Genomic DNA, 22,893 nt, shown 5'->3' with positions numbered 1-22,893 from the left:
CGCAGGACAGGAGAGTTGCTCTTGTTGCTCAGATTCTGCTTGCAGGTTTCCCAGCAGTGAGAACAGGATACAGTGGTTCCTCGGGTTACAGACGCTTCAGGTTACAGACTCCACTAACCCAGAAATAGTACCTTGGGTTAAGAACTTTGCTTCTGGATGAGACATAACTGTCAACCCAGTGGCGTAGCATGGGTTCTCAGCACCCGGGGCAAGGCAAGTAATTTGCGCCCCCTAACCCGTGGATTTTAGCACTTGAGTCTCTTCCGCCCCCCCCCCAGATGTTGCGCCCGTGCGGCAGGCCCCCCCTGCACCCCCCATGCTAAGCCACTGCTCCCACCACAAGTCTTCAGGACAGCCATCCGAAGGCTGGCGCGGGGAGAAGGTCTCTCCGCCCCACCGCCAGGCTTCGGAGGAGCCTTCCGAAGGCTGGCGGTGGGGCGGAGAGACCTATTCCCGCCGCCAGGCTTCAGAGCAGCCTTCCGAAGGCTGGCGGTGGGGCGGAGAGACCTCCTCCCGCCGCCAGCCTTTGGAGAATCCTTCCGAAGGCTGGCGGTGGGGCGGAGAGACTTCCTCCCGCAGCGAATGAATGAATGAATGAATGAATGAATGAATGAATAGTTTATTACGGTCATAGACCAGAAGAAAAGAAAAAAAAACATAAAAGGCAGCAATAGTTTACAAGGGAATGATGGTGTCAATTAAAAGTTGTAAAATTATACATAAAAACAATACACATACACACACACACACATATACATACTCATATATGCACTACAGTATATGTATGGGCTTAAAAAAGGGGGGGCTTATCCAGGGGTCAGATCTTTTACTTTTTTACAGCTAATGCCCTCCGCTTGATCATTCATTCATTCATTCATTCATTCATTCCTCCCGCAGCGACTTGGAGAGGTTCCCGCTTCCTCCAGGGGGGCTGGCCAAATGCGCCCCCCAAATGTTGCGCCCGGTGCGGCCGGCACCCCTGGCACCCCCCACTTATTTGGTGGGAAACTCCATCATCCCAGCGCCGTGTCCCTCTGCTGTCCCGGATTGATGATATCCCGTAAATTTCCCGGGTTTCAAAGGAAGCAGCTCCTCTCCCTCCCTCCCTGCCGGCCAGGGAGGAGGGAGGCTCCAACTGTGTTGCTTGGCTGCGTTGCTCACCCAATAAGGAGTCTAAGAATGACTGGGGGGGTGGAGCTTGCATGCCTTGTGCCCAGCCGCGTTGCCTGGGGACTCGCCTTTGCTCAGTGCTTCCCAGCGGAGAGATGACAGTGGTTTTTCTTGGTGCGTCCCCTTTGCTGGGTTGCTGCGCTGTGGGAACCACCGCTTGAGGCTTCGTTTGGCTGCTGGCTAGGCTTTCTGTCTTTGGCTCGGAGGGGATCAGAAGTCGAACACACCTGCACTCGCAAAATCCCTTATTTTGGCTGATGATCCCTTATTTTCGAGGCTGCTGGTTCCTTATTTCAAATTTGTAAGTTGACAGCTATGGAATGAGAACAGAAATCGCGTGGTGGCAGCGGGAGGCCCCATTAGCTAAAGTAGTACCTCGGGTTAAGATCAGTTTCAGGTTAAGAATGGACCTCCAGAACGAATTAAGTTCTTAACCCGAGGTACCACTGTACTGGACTAAATAATGCTGGCAAGCTGCTGATGGGTGTCGTAGTCTAGAACAGCTGAAGGGTGTGGGTTGTCATAGGCTGCTTTATGGAATAACTTCCCTTGCCACTAGATGTCCCCATTTAATTATCGCTAGCTGCTGGAAAGTCCGTACAGTATAGTTAAAGCTATGGTTTTCCCAGTAGTGATGTATGGAAGTGAGAGCTGGACCCTAAAGAAGGCTGATCGCTGAAGAATTGATACTTTTGAATTCTGGTGCTGGAGGAGACTCTTGAGAGTCCCATGGACTGCAAGAAGATCAGACCTCTCCATTCTGAAGGAAATCAGCCCTGAGTGCTCACTGGAAGGACAGATTATGAAGCTGAGGCTCCAATACTTTGGCCACCTCACGAGAAGAGAAGACTCCCTGGAAAAGACCCTGATGTTAGGAAAGATGGAGGGCACAAGGAGAAGGGGACGACAGAGGACGGGATGGTTGGACAGTGTTCTCGAAGCTACCAGCATGAGTTTGACCAAACTGCGGGAGGCAGTGGAAGACAGGAGTGCCTGGCGTGCTCTGGTCCATGGGGTCATGAAGAGTCGGACACGACTAAACGACTAAACAACAACAAGCTGCAGATCGGGAAGTCGTGGAGAGTTATTGAGATACAACAGATACAACAGATCTGTTTTCATCAGAAAACCAGCCCAACCCCTTGCAACTGGGGACGGGGCCTCCTCTGCAGCGGTGTCCCAACAACACCATCCTGAGATACCACGAGTGACAACGTAGTAGCTCTGGTCTTCACCAGGCTCTGGCAGATATATAAGAGCACAAGAAGTGCCTGTTTAGATCAAGCCAAAGGATCCTGGGAAATGTAGTTTGTTTAGGCTGCTGAGAGTTCCCAGGAGACCCCTCACAGAACTACAGTTCCCAGCACCCTTAACACACTACAGTTCCCAGGATTCTTTGGAGCAGCAGTCCTCAAACTTTTCCCTCTGGGCCACACTTTCAGAATAATCCTTTTATTGTGCCACACCATTGTTTTTTTTAATTGATCAGCAATACATTGGAAAACAAATGAGTCTTCTCTTCGTTTCAATGGCGCTTCTGGATCACGACCAAGATTGTCCCCAGTACCGCTCTCATTTTGAAAAGTCATCTATCTATATTCTGCAAATAAAATACTACACTGAAATATTTAAATGTTCCTTCGATTGTCGTTGAATCTTCACACTTGCCATTCTCTCCTGCCACACCAGTGTGGTTTGCCACACCCTTTGAAAACCACTGCTTTGGGGGAAGCCATAACTGTTGCTAAAATGGTACAATAGTGCTTTAAAGCACAGTGTGGATGTGACATAGAAATAATTTCAAATCAATTAGCTGACGGCGATTTTAAACAAACAACCAGCTCTTCTGCTTGCCACCAGCATTTTTTGGGGGTGGGGGCAGAGAAGCAGTGTCTCTCCTTCACCCAGAAAATGAGAGCACCCCTTTCCCCACTTCTACACTAGAATTGAGGACCCTTCATCCCTCCCAGTGTGGTGTAGTGGTTAAGAGCTGTGGACTGGTAATCTGGTGAACCGGGTTTGATTCCCCGCTCCTCCACATGCAGCTGCTGGGTGACCTTGGGCTAGTCACACTTCTCTGAAGTCTCTCAGCCTCACTCACTCTGTGTTTGTTGTTGGGGAGGAAGGGAAAGGAGAATGTTAGCCGCTTTGAGATTCCTGAAGGGGAGTGATAAAGAGGGATATCCCTGCGGGACTTGACATCTTTCCGCAGGGCCTGCAAGACAGAGCTGTTCCGCCTGGCCTTCGGTTTGGACTTGGTCTGACCCTTATGTTTCCCTCCCCTTATGGTCTTGATTTATGGGCTACTTTAAAATGAGGCTGCATTTTAAATTGCATTTTAACCTGTATTTTAAATTGGTTCCCCCCCTTTTTTAAAAAAATGATATTTATTAAAGTTTCAGAAAAGATTACAAAAAGAAAAAGAAAAGAAAAAAAGAAAATACAAAATACAGAAAAGTAAAAACAGTTAAAAACAAATCAATCTTTCCATGTCTTGTCTTTCATTTACTTGTTTCCCTGACCTCCTCACACCTCCCTTTTTTGTATTCCAGTTCAGTTAGTTAATTCAGCAAATCCTTTCCCTCTTTGTTTTTATCTTAATCCTTTATCTTAATATATTATACCTTTAGATTCTCACCTGTTAACAATCCATTTTTACATACTCCTTTGTAACATTGCTACTAAAACCACTTAACTTCATTCCGACATCATTCTAACATTCATTAATTTTACAGTATTTCTGTAAATAGTCTTTAAATTTCTTCCAATCTTCTTCCACCGACTCTTCTCCCTGGTCTCGGATAAATTGGTTCCCCCCTTCTCCTTCCCCCCTATAATGTTTTTACTGTGATTTTATTGGTGTTAGCTGCCCTGAGCCCAACTCTGGCTGGGGAGGGCGGGGTATAAATAAATTATTATTATTATTATTACAAATCCAGACTCCTCCTCCGACTCCTCCCCTTCTTCTTCTTCTTCCCATCAGCCTTGACCATTGTGCATGCTGGCTGTGGCTGACCGGAGACCAGCCAGATTTGGAGGCCACCAAGACAAGGATTGAAGGCAGGCAAGTCTGTCAAAACTTCCCTCTCTTCCCTCTCACAATGCTCAAGTGGGTTTTTTTCTCAGGTCCCCCGTGAGCAACATCTAATTAGCTTCATTTCATACCATTACGCTTGTAATGAAAACCTGGAGTGGGACCAGGTTTTTTGTTTTTTTAAATCTTAAAACGGGAAAAGCTCAAAAGAAAGAATCCACAGGGAGCTGGTTCAATCGTGCCCCAGTTCCTGCTCCACGTCTGTGACCTAAAAATGGTACAATTCCTTTTGGCCAATGCTGAAAACTTTCTTCTGTCTCTTTACACTGACCGTAGGTGAGCGGCAGAGCATCTGTTCTGGATGCAAAAGGTTCCAGGTTCACTCTCACGTGGCACCAGGTAAGACTGAGCAACTGGACAGCCAGAAGAGCTGCTGCCAGCCAGTGTAGACAGCACTGTGCTAAATAGACCAGTGGCCTGACTGAACGTATAAGGCAGCTTCACATGTTCCTAAACCCTGCGCTTTGTCAGCAGCATGGATAGCTCACTCAGAGCATGATGCTGATAATGCCAAGGTTCGATCTCCGTTATTAAATAATAATAATAATAATAATAATAATAATAATAATAATAATAATAATAAATGTATTATTTATACCCTGCCCATCTGGCCAGGCCTCCCCAGCCAATCTGGGTAGCTCCCAACAGAATATCAAAAACACGATAAAACATTAAAAACTTCCCTTAACAGAGCTGCCTTCAGATGTTTTTTAAAAGTCTGATTGTTGTTTTCCTCTTTGACATCTGGTGGGAGGGCGTTCCACAGGGTGGGTGCCACTACCGAGAAGGCCCTCTACCTGGTTCCCTGTAACTTGGCTTCTCGCAGTGAGGGAACCGCCAAAAAGGTCTTGGAGCTGGACCTCAGTGTCCGGGCAGAATGATGGGGGTGGGACAAGATGATCGCCTAGGTCCCTTCTAACTCTACAATTCTAGTTGTGGATGTATAGTTTGTGGAGGTTTCTGGTTATTTGTACCCTTAAGTATCTGTATTTGGTGCAGCAAAGTTTTTTAAATCTGTGTGATGTTGCTGAATTCTTTTTGGACTTGAGGGGTGTGTGTGTGTGTGTGTTGAAAAAACATACCCTCGGATTTTGCAAAAATCACCTGTAGGCCCGACCCCATTGCGGATGTGTTGAGTTCTTTGGTTAGGGGGTTCGCTGTGCTTCTAGGGTCTGGTGTCACAACCATTGTCTGCAAAGAGGCCTAGTTTATAAGCTTTGCCACTCCCTTGATGTTGGGGGCCCAATTCTATGTGTCTAAGGTGTTGTTGGACTACAACTCCCATCATCCCTCATGACTGGTTGCACTGGCTGCAAATGATGGGAGCTGGAGTCTGAAACATCTGGAAGAGGTCCTTAGGTCCTTTGCTCTATCCCTAGTTTATGTGCAATGCTGCCTTGCATACAGGAATAAATCAAAGCCTTCTCTGGGGAGGAAGTGAGCACAATTCATCCTAATTCTTTCTGTTAAATAAAGAGAGAGAGACCTATTTGTCTGAACTCTGGCCCCTCTTTGGAACAGTTGGATCTGAAGATCGGACGTGCTGTCTGTCCTCGCTGTTAATTAATGACTCATCCTGACATCAAAAGCAAGGAGCTTTTGACAGGTGGATGGTGCTGTTTCAGGGACATTCAATTCATCTTTTAGGAGGAGGACGCAGGTGGACAAAAAAACAACGGTTCTGGAATTTGATAAAAGAACAGTCCTTGTAAGAACATGAGAAGACCCCTGCACCTGGATCAGGCCCATGATCTATCTAGTCCAGCTCCTGTCCTCACAGTGGCCAAAGAGAAGACAGAGAAGTCTGTAAGCAGGACCACGGCCGTTTGGAGTCACTTTGCACAGGCTAAATTTCTGATTGTGTTGACTAAAAATCCCCCCCCCATTTCTTTTGGTTAAGTGGAAAACACAAGCCTCCCACACAAACATGGGCAACGCTGTAATTCAATTAAAAGCAGCCTTTAATCTCTAAACGTGCCTAATATTTGCACAAAGGTTTTAGGATGAATAATTAAATAAAGCTTCATCCATTAAACCTGTCCCGGCAAAGCTTTTAAGGCAGGGATGTGTCTTAATGACTCAGAGATGTCTGCTTTTTCTGTCTCTCGGAGGCCTTCATCAGGGCTCTTTAAAAAAGAGGAGGGGGAAGAATATCCTGCGGAGCATTTTGTGAAAACGTCGTTCCTCTGAAATGGTTTTGCAGCAGGTGAAAGAGACAAGCTGAAGCTCACTCGTGTGACTTTGAGCCCGTCAATCGTCTTTAGCCTAACCTACCTGTCAGGGATGTTGTGAGGGTTAAAATGGGGGAGGGAGGAAAACAATTGGGGCCGCTTTGAGCTCCTTGGTGGAAAGGTGGGATAAAAAGGTAAAGGTAAAGGGATCCCTGACAGTTAAGTCCAGTTGTGATTGACTCTGGGGTTGCGGTGCTCATCTCGCTTTACAGGCCAAGGGAGCTGGCGTTTATCCACAGACAGTTTTTCCGGGTCATGTGGCCAGCATGACTAAGCCGCTTCTGGCGAACCAGAGCAGTGCATGGAAATGCCGTTTACCTTCCCGCTGGAGTGGTACCTCTTTATCTACTTGCACATTGACGTGCTATCGAACTGCTAGGTTGGTAGGAGCAGGGACCGAGCAACGGGAGCTCACCCCATGGAGGGGATTCGAACCGCTGACCTTCCAATCGTCAAGTGCTAGGCTCAGTGGTTTAGACAACAGTGCCACCCGCGTCCCTTCGGAAAAGTGGGATATGTTATAATAAATAGTACTGGACTAGATGATCCTCAGGGTCCCTTCTATGGTTCTATGAATAAATATCAGGAACAGCTTCGTAATAGTGTTCGCCCCCTGCTCTTCCAGCCTGTAACACACAGGCACATTTGAACAGGAGAAGATTTCTGCTGGAGCAGGCCCCCAACTCATTTTGCTCCAGCATCATCTTCCCACAGTGTCCAACCAGATGCCTATGTAAATCCCATATAATGGTTGGGAGTTACTCGTGCGTAATCCTGCTCCGTTTGAGCATTAGATTGCCTGGTTAAACCCTCCGGACTGCACAGCCCATCTCAGCGTGGCTGCCCTTAGTCACTCGTAGAATCTGTCTGTGGGCGTTTCTTAAAGCGCTGCCAACATAAGAGCTGTTTGACGCCCAATCGTCTCCGCCTCTCACTGCGTGGGAGTCTCCTGCGCAGGGTGGGCGTGGGCAGCGGGGTGCTTGGGCTCTCCTCGCTAACTTCCAGCGAAGAGTCCTGGAGCCCCTGCACCTCCCTGTCCCGTTGCTCTCCTGGATCCCTGGTGTTACACTCATTCTCTTCCCCTTCTTCCCAGCTGAGTCTCCCTCTAGCGCTGGGACCTTCCCCTGCAGAATCAGAGACCCTCTCCTTCTCCCGTGCCTCTGATGGCAGTTCCCTGACATCCCACAATCCTATACAGTGGTACCTCGGGTTACAGACACTTCAAGTTACAGACGTTTCAGGTTACAGACTCCGCTAACCCAGAAATATTACCTCAGGTTAAGAAGTTTGCTTCAGGATGAGAACAAAAATTGCACTCCGGCAGCACAGCGGCAGCAGGAGGCCTCATTAGCTAAAGTGGTGCTTCAGGTTTAGAACAGTTTCAGGTTAAGAACAGCTCCAGAATGAATTAAGTTCTTAACCTGAGGTACCACTGCAATCATAGAATTGGAAGGGTCATCTAGTCCAACCCGTCTGTAATGCAGAAATATTTTGCCCTGTGTGGGGCTTGAACCCACAACCCTGAGATTAGGAGTCTCACACACTTCCAACATATAACTAAGCCATGCAGTTCTCCCCTGGGGATTGATGGATAAACCACTCTTGGAACCGTAGCTCTGTGAAGAGAACAGGGGTCTCCAAACACCTCTCCCCGCCCTTAATAAACTGCAGTTCCCATGGGGGAAGCCATGGCTGTTTACAGTTATGTAGTAGGGCAGGGGTCTGCAACCTTTAAGGCAAAAAGAGCCACTTGGACCCGTTTCCGAAGGAAAAAAAACTGGGAGCCGCAAAACTCGTCATTATAAAAATAACTTTTTTGTCACTTTTTTATTATTTCTTTGTTTGACCCCTCAGAATTACTCCTCCTCATAGAAATAAACTTTAAATTAACAAGTTACCTTTTGTGTGTGTGTTCTTCACTCCCCTTCAAAACAGTGACCAGCGTACATGCCCCCTTTCAATGCAGTGACCAGCGTACATGCCCCTTACAATGTAGCGGGCGGGCGGGAAGGTGACGTCGGGATGGTGCATGACTAACGCACACACCGCCCCCATGCGACGTCACAGCCAGTACAGCGCCTGCCACAGTGGGGAGTGTCGGGGCGCACAATGCGCCTCCTCCCCTCGCTAGTATCCGTCCCGGAGCCGCGGCAAAGGTGTCAAAGAGCCACATGCGGCTCCGGAGCCGCGGGTTGCTGACCCCTGTAGTAGGGCTTTAAGGTGTGGATGTGGCCTGTTTGGGGTGGTGGTGCCTATGTGGCCCCCAGAGCGTTGTCCAAGGGCAAATGTGGCCCTTAGGCCTCTCCTTTACAGTTCATTCCATGCAGCAAAACTTTTGATCTCTCTGTCCTTCTTGGTTTTAGCTCCTGGAAGGTGTCATAGTCACCTGGTCAAATGAGACAACGATTAGCCTCTTAACCCCCACCCAACGCACATATCTGCAACCTTCAACATTGCCTCAGTGCTTTTCAGGAAACAGATGTAGATAAGGAATGGAACTTATGGGCCTATCATTGATTTTAAGATAAGTGAAAACCCGCTCTTTAAAGCTCCATCGGCACAAACGTCAATCTGCAGAAAACCAGAACTGATGTTTGCTCCAATTCAGATTTAAAGAGCGGGTTTTCATGGGGAAAGTTCAGGGCAAACAAACAAGCGCAAACGCTCAGACATGGAGCGTCCAAGTGCCGACCTCAGCCAGCAAAAGGTAAGTGAGGATAGGCCCTACGAAGGTCGTTCCCCACATTTATTTCAAAGAGACAGCTCAATCCACCGACGATTGGAACAGTCACATCGCAAGGACGCAGCGTCCGTCTTCTGGGAGGATGTACTTAAGACACTTGAGACGGTACCTCCTGAGGTGTCAGCAAAAGGTCTCAATAAATATTCCCTCAGAAATCTGTAGAACGCAAGATATTGTTTGGTCTTCCGAGTTCCTGTTTGCACTGATTTGAATGCTTCTACATTCAGGCCATTATAGCATGCCCCCAAAGAAGCTATTTTGTGATATGCCATTCCCCCCACCCTTCCCATGGCAGAAGCTTTTTGACTGTTGCCACGACACCCTATCAAAATTGCAGGTGTTAGAATTGGCTGAAAAGCATTGCTGACAGCAGCTGCCTTGACTTGATGTAGGAGACAAGAAGGTGAGAACTGCCTTTACTGGATCAAGCCAAAATCCACGAGGCCCCTCTTTCTGTTTGCAACAGTGGCCAGCCATGGCCTCTGAAGAGCTTCCAAGTAGGGTAGGCAGGTTGTGACTTGTCTTTTGCTTCACCTCGGCATGATCTGGCACTCAGGTAGACTGCACCTGTACACAGAGGCTCTGTACATTCAAGGTTGCATTGCTGGATATAGTCGTAGATTGGTTGGCCAAGACTCTGGGTTAAATCCACTATCTGTTCACTATTGATGTTAGAAATGTTGCGGGGGGGGGGGGGGACCGGGGACCTAAATGTTGTTGGACTACAGTTCCCATTGTCTTTGACCACTGACCATGCTGGCTGGGACCGATGGGATTTGGAATCCAACAGCGTCTGGAGGGGCCTCTCAGATGAACCAAGCATCCCTGAAATGTCCCCTTGCAAGCGTCCTTATTGCCCTTTTCCGCTGCATAATCCAGCAGATTCAAAATGTCAGCATGTTCTTGGGCAGACGTTCTTGCAACCCCTGAATGTATTACTGATAACCATCTTGCTTCTCAAAGCCATTTTGAGCTACAAAGGATGCAAAGTGTTTGATTACAACACAGTCATAAGGAATGTCATCTGAGGTCCAAACTAGACATGGCATGATTGATTTGTGAGTAGAATCTCCTGTTTTTTTTAAAAAAACTTATTATTTAATGTGTCAGCTACCAGGGATGCGGGTGGTGCTGTGGTCTAAACCACTGAGCCTCTTGGGCTTGCCAATCAGAAGGTCGGTGGTTCAAATCCCTGCAACAGGGTGAGCTCCCATTGCTCTCTCCCAGCTCCTGTCAACCTAGCAGTTTGAAAGCATACCAGTGCAAGTAGATAAATAGGTACTGCTCCAGCGGGAAGCTAAACGGTGTTTCCGTGTGCTGCTCTGGTTTCAGTGTTCCGTTGCTCCAGAAGCAGCTTAGTCATGCTGGCCACATGACCCGGAAAAACTGTCTGCCGACAAGATGCCGGCTCCCTTGGCCTTTAAAGCGAGATGAGCGCCGCAACCCCAGAGTCGTTTGCGACTGGACTTAACTGGACCTTTTTAACGTGTCAGCTGGGCACCATTTTCCTTATCAACCACACACACCCCTCCAAATTGGTAGTACCCCACACATCAACATGTATCCCATAGGTTTTTGGAAGCTTGGGAAGGCCAAATTTTAAACCATTGTCACACCAAAGAACCGTGCTTCTGCCCATTCACACTGGCTTGGCTTCGCGTTACATACGATCTGGGCCCATATCGGCCCTTTCTTTAATCCTTCACAAATATCACCAGAAAGCTGAATCAGTGCCACAAACAGAGACCTGGATGAATCATGTCTGGGAGAGGACGCTCTTGGGTCACCTTACACAGAGATAGAGGGCCGTCAGCGGCATGTCAGAAAAGGGATAGGTTTGGGGAGATTTTGGTTTTCCTTCTTCTCTTTCATAAACAAGGCACTACATCTTTTATACGCTCCAGTCTCGCAAGCTCCTATGTGGAGGGGCTACATGGGGGCTCATTGAAATTAGGGTGAGAAACGAGGCGTGGGTCCCTGGGTCTCCAAATGCATGACAGCAGAGCGCCCATCATATTACAGGCATCACATTATGTCTGTACAGTGCTTTGCTTCGTGCTAGCTTGTAACCAAAATGATTTTGTGTGGTCATGTCTGCGGTGTGTTATGTTCCACGAAAACGATCACCATTACTTTAGAAACAACAAATATTTTAAAACCACAGATTGAGAAGGAGGGGTACCGCTGCTGATGGCACAGGTGCTAGCCAGTTCGTACTGCTTACATTGGGCTCCTTCCCATTCATAGGAAAATGGGTGTTGCCAACATGGTGCCCACCAGTGCCTCCTATGCATAGCTGTCAATGTTTCCCTTTTTCTTAAAGGGAAATTCCCTTATTCCGAATAGGATCCCTCACAAGAAAAGGGAAAAGTTGACAGCTATGCTCCTATGTTGCCCCTGCTCAGTTCCTGTTTGTGCTGGCTCAGCATCTCCTACATTGAGCAAGTTTTATGGGATGTCTGGATTTCTCTCCTCTCTTCTGAAAAGAGCAGCACAAAGAGCATGGCGGTGGCTGATGTAGGTGTTCTCCCCCCCCCCCCGCATTGATGAAGGCTTATGCCTGCACAGTTGTGAGGTCCTGCCTCTTTTTCTTCTCCTTTAAATGTGTCAACCATTTTTGTGGAATGCCACACTGCACGGCAGCCATTTTGTGTCACTTTGCACTTCCACACCCGCCATTTTGTGACTGGCAACCGTGGCACTTTTTCAGAACTCCAGATGTGCCCCAAAAAGGTTGGCGATCCCTTAGAAAATATTCCCCCAGAAATTTGCATAACATTTTTCTTGTCAGAGTTCACAACAGAAAAAAAAGCCCTTGGTGAGGGTTCCATGAAATTGCCCCCACGTTTTTCCTTTCTTCACCCGAGATTGATTCTGGATGTCATTCATTTATTCCTGAGTCCAGTGAAGGGGGAAAAAAAAGCCTCAATCCTTAAATAATTTACTATTTATTTGTTTTTTTGTTTTTTCCCGTCAACTTCGGAAATCACTTTCATTACGTTCAGCCCTCGTTGTGCACTTTTAAAGTTCAGATTATTGCAACATTTAACCTGAATTCCATAAGAAAACAGACGGGGGGGGGGGGGAGGAGAAAGAAATTAAAAACAAAACAAAACAAAAAACCCAAGAAAACTCATCACTTGAAATAGATGTAAAATAATAAAAAAAGGACAGATTCTGTACCCACAAGAAGAATGAATAACTTATTGTTATTGCACTGGCTACAATTCAGTAGTTATTTTGGTTTTCATCATTTCCTGTAGCAAGGACACCAAATTTTAAAATAATAATAATGAAAAAGCAAAAAGTGGAACTGTTAGAGACATACCAAAATGTTCGCTAGGAGTTCAAGCCCAAAAAATGGCTGGTTGGGGAAAGCGGAGAAGAGAAAAAGGGAGAGGTATATTTGGGGCAAAAATGAGAGAACCCTAAGCACTGTAATGAAGCTTCCACTGAGAATCTAACAATACACCACCCAGTTGAGAATCTGATGTTAATGCAAAAGAAAAGAAAAGATTATCTGCTATAGGGTGAGAGGATAAACAGGCCCCCAATCCAGCTAAAGTTTATGGCAACAGAAGCAGCAGTTCTCAACGCACTTACTAGGAAACAACTCCAACCGAAACTCACAAAGGCTGCGGATTCTATACACACGTACCTGGGAGCAAGTCCCACTGAACTCGGTGGGGCTTACTTATGAGTAGGCATGCATAGGATTGCACTGCAAGTGGTACTAATGCAGACAAACATCAGTCACGCTTAAAACGACGGGGAGCAAGTTAGCCGGTTTCAGCGGGAGTTAACTGGGGCTGACTTTAGTCGGATCAGGGCCACGGTGTCTAACTTTGGAGTAAACATTCATAGGGTTGGATCTGCGAGTTCCACTGGAAGCGACAAGAGGCTTCAATGGGACTTAAATGCGACTAACTGTAGCTGGATCAGGTCCAGTGTTCTCTATAAAAATATGTGCATTAGGAAGAGAAGAGTTTTCATGTGAATGTTTACGTTGTGTTGTGTTGTGTTTTGTGTGTGTATGTGTTTTTCTTTTTTATTTCTCAAATACATTATTTTCTATTTATAATAACTGCTGATATACAGACAATATACAACTTGCATCTCCTGGGCACTTTCACTTCCCGTGACAACTTCCCGTGCAATAATAAAAGGTGCCGTTTCGAAAAAAGTCAAAAAAGGTTTGTTTCTTTAAATCCTATTTTTTTCCCCTTTAAAAAAGATAAAACCAAGGCTCGAAACCCAAATCAATGTGATCGAGGCCACGCCGGGAGGTGGGGGTGGTTGGGGAGGGGGAGGGGGGAGGAAAAGAAAAATTGGAAAAGCCACTCCGTGTGCCACTAGGAAAGGAAAAAGAAAGAAATCTCCTTTCCTTACCCTGAACCTTGTTGCTGCTTCTCTTTGATTTTGTTTTCTTTTTTTTTTTAAACAACTACAACAAAAACCTTCACAGCGCTTAAAGAGAAATGACAAGTGTTTTGGGATAAGCGTTGGCCACGGACTCGCGGCTTTTCAATCTTTTTTTCCACTTCGAAGCCACTTGGGTGGCAAAGCCCTTTTAAGTTCACTCTCGACCTCCCCCCTCGGAAGCTATACTGGTTCGTCCACCTCTTCCTCTGTTGCTGTGATCGCAGGGACCAGTCCGTGCTTCCGGAGGAGGGGGCTCCTAGTCCCACCAAGAACCTCTTGGCTTTGCTCGGGGTTGCTGAGCTGCGCTTGCGAGTGGCCCATCTTTTGCAGTTCCAGAGGCGCGCCGTCGCCGTCGTCGGGCCGGGAATCCGCAGAGGCAGGCGTGGCTTGGCCATGATCCAAGAGGCAGTCTGGGAGGGCCACTGCACTGGAGCCGGCCTCGGACTGCTCAAAGGAGAAGTTTGGGATGGTTAAATGTTCTCCACGGCAGGCGGGTGGGCCCCGGCGCTCTGCCTTGGAGCCCGGCTCTCCGGGCTGGTTGTCCGCAAGGTCTAAGGAGTCCCTGTAGGCGGTGGATTCGCACGACGGGGTCCTCCTCCTCAGCAGGCTGTTCTCGGATGCTTTGGTACGTGTGGACGTGTTGCTTTCTTCCTCCACGGGAGGATCTATAGAAATGCAAGGAGGGCTCATCTTCTTTTTCCGCCGGACGCCATGAATGTACTCGGACTCTGGCTGGATGTGGAGAGGGAGCTTCCTCTTCTCCTCCGACGACTCCGCGAAGCTGCGGTCCCCGTCGTCGACGAACGGGCAGATCTCGATGGAGTGCCGTCTTTGGTCGTCCGCCCAAGTTGGCTTGGCCAAGAACCCTCGCGTGTCAACGCTGTAAAACTTCTTCAAGTCTTTCTCTTTGCCGTTGCCGCCTAAACTGGTTGTGCTGCAGTTCTTGAGGGGGGCGGGGGATGGGGCGGGAGAGGCGAAAGGGGAGTCGGCGGGGTCGCTGCCGTCCGGCTGCCCCCGCCAGTCCCTCGCGGAACTGTTGATGTGGCTGACCTCTTCATCGGCCAGGTCTGAAGATTCGAAGAGCGAGCTGTCTGGGTTGCTGTTGCAGCTGGACGGCCTGCGCGGGATACTGTGCTGGCTGAAAGTGTGTTTGCGGGTGCAGACGCTCGAGGGCCTGTGGGGTGATGCATGGGGAAGGGGAGGTGTCCCAGGTAGAGACGTGGGGGCAGGGTGAAGCAGAGGCGGGCCCAGGATGCTCTGGGACAGCATCTTTGGTGGGAGGTTCTCGCAGGGTTCAGCTTTAGAATCCGCATTTGGACCGTCTAATGAGTCCCTCTGAATGGCCTCCTGCAATACATAAAGAGAAGGCGAACAGAAATTGGCATTTCAGTATAAGGAACGCAATCAGATATATATACACAGCAGTTCTCCCCTTCTCTCATAATACTAGAACTCAGCAGGGACATCCGATGGAGCTGAATGTTGGATGATTCAGGATGGACGAAATAAAGTACAACTACAGAATTTGGTCCCACAAGATGGAATGATGGCCACCAAGTTGGGCACCTGTGAAAGAAGCTTAGGCACATTCATTGGAGATTGGACTATTAGTTAGCTTATTAGCCATGATGGCTATTCTCTCCCTCTATTGCTAGAGGGAATTTCTATTCCTTCTCCCTCTAACTATTCCTAGAAATCAGAACTGGGAATTTGCTGTTGCACCCAGGTCCTGCTTCCCATAGGGATCTGGTTGGTTGTAGTGAGGTCAGGATACTTGACCAGATAGGTCATTGACCTGACCCAGCAGTGCTTATTTTTAGTTATTATGTCAGGGCTACGGCTGGGTGAGATCTGGTTTTCAGCATTGTGATATATCACCAGCTAAACATCGTGATGTACTGATATATCTCAATGTCTGAAATTAGGATGGAGCGGTGGCGCTGTGGGTTAAACCACTGAGCCTAGGACTTGCTGATCAGAAGGTCGGCAGTTCGAATCCCCACAACGGGATGAGCTCCCATTGCTCAGTCCCTGCTCCTGCCAACCTAGCATTTCGAAAGCACGTCAAAGTGCAAGTAGATAAATAGGTACCGCTCTGGCGGGAAGGTAAATGGTGTTTCCGTGCGCTGCTCTGGTTCGCCAGAAGCAGCTTAGTTATGCTGGCTTCATGACCCGGAAGATGTACGCCGGCTCCCTTGGCCAATAAAGTGAGATGAGCGCCGCGACCCCAGAGTCAGCCACAACTGGACCTAATGGTCAGGGGTCCTTTACCTTTTTATGTAGAGGCATCGGTTGGCTTCACAGTTTTCCCCACATCGTGATTTTTGCATAGCACACACACACACCATGATTCACAATATATCACCAGGTCAAAATTTATGAAACCGATATCACAGAATGGGTTTCAAACTGGTTTGGGGCGACATATTGATATATCACCCTGCCCGAGTCAGGACCAGTTTCAGGTGTGGGGAAGCCTTCAGCAACATAGTATTGATGGGCCTTTGGAGAGAGTAGGCCTCACTTGCCTTCAAAGGGTCTAAGGGGATTGGTGTGGTGTTGGCAAGGTCTTCGGGCAGTTTGTGGGGTGGGGGAGTTGGTGAGTGGAGTGAATGGAGACAGATATTTTGGTAGTAGTGATGGTTTCTGGGGAGAAAGCAAAGATGTGAAGCTTGTTTCTGGAGGAGATGCCCAGTCCTTCTCCAAGCCAGTTGTGCCTACCTTACTTGAGTCACCTCCTATAGGTGATGAGAAAAGTGGCTATAATACAGAATGGAGAATGATAGATGACTTGAGAAGCTCGGAGAATGGGAAAAAGCAGGTGTAGGGAACTTTGGGTGCTTCCAGGTGTTGATGAACTATGGTTCCCACCAGCCCCTGCAAGAATGGCCAACAGTTCAGGAACATCTGGAGGCTCAAAGGCTCTGCACACCTGAGATAATGGGGGACAGACCCTTTTACCCCTTTCCCTTTCCTCAGGTGCTGTTAGCCAAGTTATAGGGGAACCGTTAAATGCTGAGGTTTCCAACCTGTCTACAGAGCAGCCTGTTGAGACTGGGAGATCGTGGAGCAGCTCGTGGTGGTAGAAGCTTCCATGGACCTCCCCCTTCCTGGCGAGGGGGCGGGGTGGTTGGACGAAAGGCATCCCGTGGGACCCTCAGTGAAGAGCAAGTCCCCACGGGCTGGGAATGAACAGAGGTGATGGACCCTAGAAGATAAAGAAAAGGCGTCGTTTCAGTCAAGAGGCTTTGAGTGATGGAACTATTTGCAAAAACTCAAAGCCAGTCAGCTGGGGAACCCACAAGAAGAGATGTTTCCAACAGCTATCACAACAATCACTGTTTACCATTTGTTCTAGCACCTGGAAGTGAGGGGAGGTTGGTGACATGTTAAATGAGTGCATTGGTGGCTCCTGATTGCAGGGCTGGCTAACCTTCCGCTAACCTCCAGGTGTTGATGGACCTCCAACTGCCATCAGCCTCACCCAGTCAGTGGCCAGGGATGATGGGAGTTTGAGTTCAACAACATCTGGAAGACCACAGGTTACTCACCTCTTATTGCCTTTTGGCAGGCATGGCCAAACTTGGCCCTCCAGCTGTTTTGGGACTACAACTCCCATCATCCCTAGCTAACAGGACCAGTGGTCAGGGATGATGGGAACTGTAGTTCCCAAACAGCTGGAGGGTCAAGTTTGGGCATGCCTGCCTTATGGATTCAAATTGATGGCTTGCACCCTAGAGACCACCTCTGTTCCACCTAAACACTGAAGGTCTATTTATACCACCTGTGTATCTCATCTCTTGCTTCTTGAATAAAGGACAGGATAGAAATGCAGGCCAAAACATCTGAAAACAGAGAAAGTAGGCGTCCCATTCCTTTCACTTTTTTATCCTTTATGTCTGCCCGGTACCCATTGTTGCAGGTGGTCTGGGTAAATCTCCAGAGAACACAACAGTATAGAATTATAGAAATGTAGCCCAATCCCCTTCAATTAAGCAATAGAACAGTTTCCCCATAATCCACTCTGGTGGTTTTGTAAGTGTGTTGTATTTTATGAACATAACATAGGTCTTTTTCGAAAAGCCCAAGGGCCCCCACAGATGCCATACCTCTTGGTGACTTGTACGAATAGGCCTCTAACTCCACCTCATGGAGCGGGAAGGGGCTTTTGGCTGGCACCACAGGGCGGAACATGTAGCTGTCGTTGGGTAAGGAGTGCATCCTGGCCACCGAGATCTTCCGGACTGTCAGGAGGTTCTGGGGTTCGCCAATGCCAGCAGCCGCTTCCTGGAGATCAGCAAGAGAGGAAAGCACTGAGAGGTAGGGGAAAGACTGAGAAAGCCTAGATCTCAAACCTGGACACTGGTCAAACTCTCTTCCTCTGACTATGAGTGAATTTGCACGACGAGCTGGGCTGAGTTTGATACTCTACATAGGTAGCATCCTACACGACCCAATGGTGCCAGTTGTGGGTGGGAGTTTCACATTGGGTGTGTGGTGGTGCAATCACACTGCTTGCGGTGTGATTATCTCAGCACACACCCAGCGTGAGATCCAGCCAGAGCTGCTACAGCTGGGACCTACGTAGGTACGTGCCTAGGACCCACGTACCTACGGGACCTCCTCTCCTGGTATGCCCCACAGAGGACCTTAAGGTCCACAAATGACACAACTTTGGAGGTCCCAAGTCGCAAGGTGGTTAGATTGGTCGCAACTAGGGCTAGGGCCTTTTCAGTACTGGCCCCGACTTGGTGGAACACTCTTGTCACAAGAAACCAGGGCCCTGCGGGACTTTACATCTTTCCGCAGGGCCTGCAAGACAGAGCTGTTCTGCCCGGCCTTTGGTTTGGACTCAGCCTGACCCTATGTTTTCCTTCCCCTTATGGTTTTGATCTATGGGCTACTTTTAAAATGAGGCTGCATTTTAAATTGCATTTTAACCTGTATTTTAAATTGGTTTTTTCCCCTATTATGATTTTACTGTAATTTTACTGGTGTTAGCTGCCCTGAGCCCGGCTCTGGCCGGGGAGGGCGGGATATAAATAAAATTGTTGTTGTTATTATTATTATTGTTATTATTTTCCCACTCTGACTTCTCCAAACTATACTTGTATACCAAATTATTTGCCTCCCGACCCGCCCTCTCTTTCATTGCCACCTGATTTCGGACTCTTCTTCCTCCAGATGTTGCTGAACTACAAGCCCCATCACCCCTGACACATTGGCCATGTTTGCTGGGGCTTATGAGCATGGACGCCCAGGAACATCTGGAGGGGCAAAGCTTCTCCACACCTGGCGCAAAGCTTCCTATGGCCTTGCTCCCACCCCATTGCCATTCCCCATTTACCGGAGCTTCTCTCCTCCAACTCTACCACCACCAACCCACCCGAGAGTCTCTTGTTCTCTTAAATCAGTGGTTCTCAAGGGGTGTAGCATGCCACAATGGTGCAGCAGGAGAGGATGGCAAGTGTGGTAGGAAGATTCAAGGACAAAGAAGCATTTAAATATTTCACCGTAGTGTAGTGTAGTATCAAGAGCAGAAAACAGAAAGACTTCTTTGTGTTGATGAGAGTTAGTTTGTCTCAAGTAAGGCCTAATATAAATGAGATTACCTTTCAAAAGCAAGCTCACACCTCTTGTCGAGTTTGTATACATATGTAATGTACATATGCAAGAGGCGTGTTTATATTTTGGGTATGATTCATGTTCTTATGTGGCAGCATTGTTTTCTGTTTCCTGGGTGTCCTACAGTCGTATTATAAAGTAGTTGTACTCTGTGTTGTAAGTCAAACACAGCTAGCAGTTGTTTCTTTTTGTTTTCCAATATATTCCTTATCAATAAAAAAATTTGGTGTGGCAGGAGCGGATTTTCAAAGGGAAAGTGTGGTCCTGAGAAAAAAGTCCGAGAACCGCGGTCTCAAATGATCTGCTCATCTTCCCTTGATGACCCTTAGACCCGGAACTCCCTTCGGGATCCTCTGCCAGATCTTCAAAACGACCCCAGCATTTATTCCTTGCTGCCCCTCATCCTGAAATACTCTCCCAGATCCTCAGATCCCTCCCAGGTCTCTTAAATGAGGCCAGACATTTAACCTCAAACCCCACAGAGCCTCCTGATCCCTCAAATGACTTTGCTCTTTGCTTTTCCCCCCTTCCCATGACCTCCCAAAATCACTGCAAGGAGTGACTTATCCTTGCTTTCTTCTAAATCCTTCCTCTAAGTCCACTTTTCCTGTGAACTTTTTGCTTAACCCCTCATCGTTCCGCCTCATCTGCAACAGTTCCTTCCTCTGAGGAAGTCTAAAGACAGAAAGCCATTTCAATAGGTTCCACACATCCCAAAATCGATATTTTCCCCCACCCTGGAGTGTTCAAAATGCTTAATGCACATTATCTGAGAAAATACCGTTCCCATTCGCTTCACAAATCTCCGAGGAGAGACCCTGCCATATGGCGTCTCCCTCCATAAGCGGAATTGTCTGCCATGCTTTTCCCACAGAGCAAATTTGCCCCGTGAAGAAGAAAACCCGACACCTTCGCCCCCACATCCAGAAATCTTGACAGAACAGATTTCCCCACAGTGCCAGAGGACGCCATGAAACAGAGCGTTTCCACAGAACAGACATCCACAGCAGCGCCATGTGTTTGGTTTTAGATGGTTGCGCTTCTTTACGAGAATCATGCCTCTGACGTAGCCACAGCGGAATAAATAAGGCGGGAGCTAGATGCGGCGATGCAAGATGGCACACTTGTAGAGAGAATGGACAGTTGTGACTGTGGGGGTGGGAAACAGGAGGAGAGACTTGCTGGCAGCTGCTCTTTTCTGCCCATAGAGAAAAATGGTAATTGTGGCAGCAGGCATGGGAAACAGGAGGAGAGACTTGCTGGCAGCCATTTTGAGAGGCATACTACTGCTCTTTTCTGCCCATAGAGAAAAATGGTAATTGTGGCAGCAGGCATGGGAAACAGGAGGAGAGACTTGCTGGCAGCCATTTTGGAAGGTCTACTATCACTCCTTTCTGCCTCTTCAAAAGGGCTCCCCAAACATTTCAAGCGGTTGATGGAGGCCCATCCCATCCTCAGTTTTCATTACATTCCTCTCAGGAAGGCAATAGAAGCTGTGGAACTCTATTCCACATGAGACTGGGCAGGCCCATCCATCGCTATTTTTAAACAGGCCTTGAATCCCCACTTCTTATGGCCCGCTAATGCAAAATGATGTTGCGGATTGACTTTGTACGTTGTAGCCTTGTTGGGTTTTGATTGTTTTTGCATTGGCTCTTGGTAGCTAAGGATTGTTGTGAGGCAGATATTTTAATGGCTCTATGTCACGTTGGGGGAATTGCATTTTAAATATGCTTGCAAGCCGCTGTGTGAAGGCGGCTCTTGAGAAACAAGATTATGAATTTATGAAATGAGAATTGAAAAAGCACATTTATCACCTTCAGTTCTTTCTCTGCAAACTTGTTCTGTCTCTCAAATTCACAGCTGGCGTGACTAGTTCCCGCTTAACAATCCCAGGGTCACATCCAAACCATACATGCAAAGCCCATAGTTTACCTAAGAGAATCTTGGGAACTGCAGTTTACCCCTCACTGAGCTATAAGTCCCAGCACCCTCAACAAACTAAAGTTCCCAGGATTCTTGGAGGGAGAAGCATGTGATTTAAATGTATGTTGGGGATGTGATCCATGTGACAAATGCATGAAAAGAGAAGGGAGAGGGAGAAGTCTGGCTCTGCCTTTAGGCAAGGTGAGGTATTAATGGAGTCCCATTTGAGGGCAGCAAATACTCAAATGATGTAGTTGTAGATAGGTAGCCGTGTTGGTCTGCCATAGTCAAAATAAAAAAATTCCTTCCAGTAGCACCTTAAAGACCAACTAAGTTAGTTCTTGGTATGAGCTTTCGTGTGCATGCACACTTCTTCAGATACGGTATCTGAAGAAGTGTGCATGCACACGAAAGCTCAAATGATGTAGTTTATTTTGCTACCAGAGAGGAAACTATTCGCAGTTTTCCTTTGGGCAGCAAGAGGCCACCATCCAATGAAACGGATAGGCAATAGGTTCAGGGTAGAGAAAAGGTTAAAGATATCCATACAGTTCATAATTTAGTGACAAACATAGAAAACTCTATTATACTAAGTCAGATCATGTATCCAGCTACCCCAATACAGTAATGTCTATTTCAGGCACAGTCAAACTGGTGCCATCTATATATTAACAACAATCCCCATCAGCTCTAGCCAGGCTGGCCAATGGTCAGGAATTATGGGAGTTGTAGTCCAAAACATCTGAAACACACCATATTGGCTATCCCTGGTCCCCACCCCCCTTGACTGATAGCTCCCTGGGGTCTGAGGCAGAGAAGGGTTTTCCCCACTACAAACAACTTTTTAAAAAAGGAGATGTTGAGAACATAACTGGGGGATTTCTGCATGCAAAACATGTGACCTGCTGCTGAGCTGTGGAACTCATTGCCACAAGATTAATGAAGACAATTTTTTAAAAGATTAAATATAGTATTGCAGCGCTAAAATCACACCCCAGCTATACGTTTAAAGCACATGTTTTCCCTCCAAGAATCTTGGGAACTGTAATTCATTAAGGATCGTGGGAACTGTAGCTCTGTGAGGGACAAGCTATAGTTCCCAGGATCCTTTGGGGGCAGCCACGTGATTTAAATGTAAGGTGGGCTTCTGACCTGCTTTATCTTTTCTTAGATTCACTTTGATTATTACCCTGACACAGGGAAGTTTTTTAAAAAATAATAATTTATTTTTTTAATTAAAAGCAGCTTTAAAATAAATTCTCCCTTCTTTTTGCACGCTAAAAGCAGGTTCTTATTTCCAATTTTCAAATCTCTCTTGGCTTAACAAGATAATTCCATCCCTGCTTCCTCTTCAAAGTTAATAAGCTGTTTGCCCAGGGATTCAGCCTGGCTGCCTGTCCATATCATTCTGGTGGTCTCAGGACACAGATGACAATTTTTGCTTGTCACTCAGCCAATATCCTGTCCATTCTCTCTCTCTCTCTCTCTCTCTCTCTCTCTCTCTCTCTCTCTCTCTCTCTGCTAATCAAGTCTTGCATTCCAGATGGTCAAGGCTCAAGGAGACCAGAGAGAGACTAGCCTCAAAGCAAGCATTCTTTGCTCTTCCTCAAAAAATTGTGTGTGTGTATGTGTGTTATAGTCTGGCATTAAAATGAGAGAAATAGAAGGTTTTCTTTTGTCCT

General features: G+C 47.4%; 1 protein-coding gene across 3 annotated transcripts in view; it reads right to left on the bottom strand.

Annotated features, from left to right (window-relative positions):
* Nucleotides 1–12,166: 12,166 nt before the first annotated feature.
* The window catches only part of CACNA1H (calcium voltage-gated channel subunit alpha1 H), a 398,455-nt gene continuing 387,728 nt past the window's right edge, over nucleotides 12,167–22,893 (bottom strand). For all 3 annotated transcript variants that reach the window (XM_081169320.1, XM_081169322.1, XM_081169321.1), the window contains 3 exons: nucleotides 17,770–17,947; nucleotides 16,690–16,868; nucleotides 12,167–15,007 (listed from right to left, as the gene is read on the bottom strand). In XM_081169320.1, coding sequence (XP_081025446.1) covers nucleotides 13,841–15,007; nucleotides 16,690–16,868; nucleotides 17,770–17,947 — 1,524 coding nt within the window. In that variant the 3' untranslated portion in view covers nucleotides 12,167–13,840. The remainder of the gene's footprint in view (nucleotides 15,008–16,689; nucleotides 16,869–17,769; nucleotides 17,948–22,893) is intronic.

This window comes from Podarcis bocagei (genome assembly GCF_964188305.1).
Source record: "Podarcis bocagei genome assembly, chromosome: 14".
Taxonomy (NCBI): Eukaryota; Metazoa; Chordata; class Lepidosauria; order Squamata; family Lacertidae; genus Podarcis; species Podarcis bocagei.
This window is presented reverse-complemented; position numbering and strand designations above follow the sequence as displayed.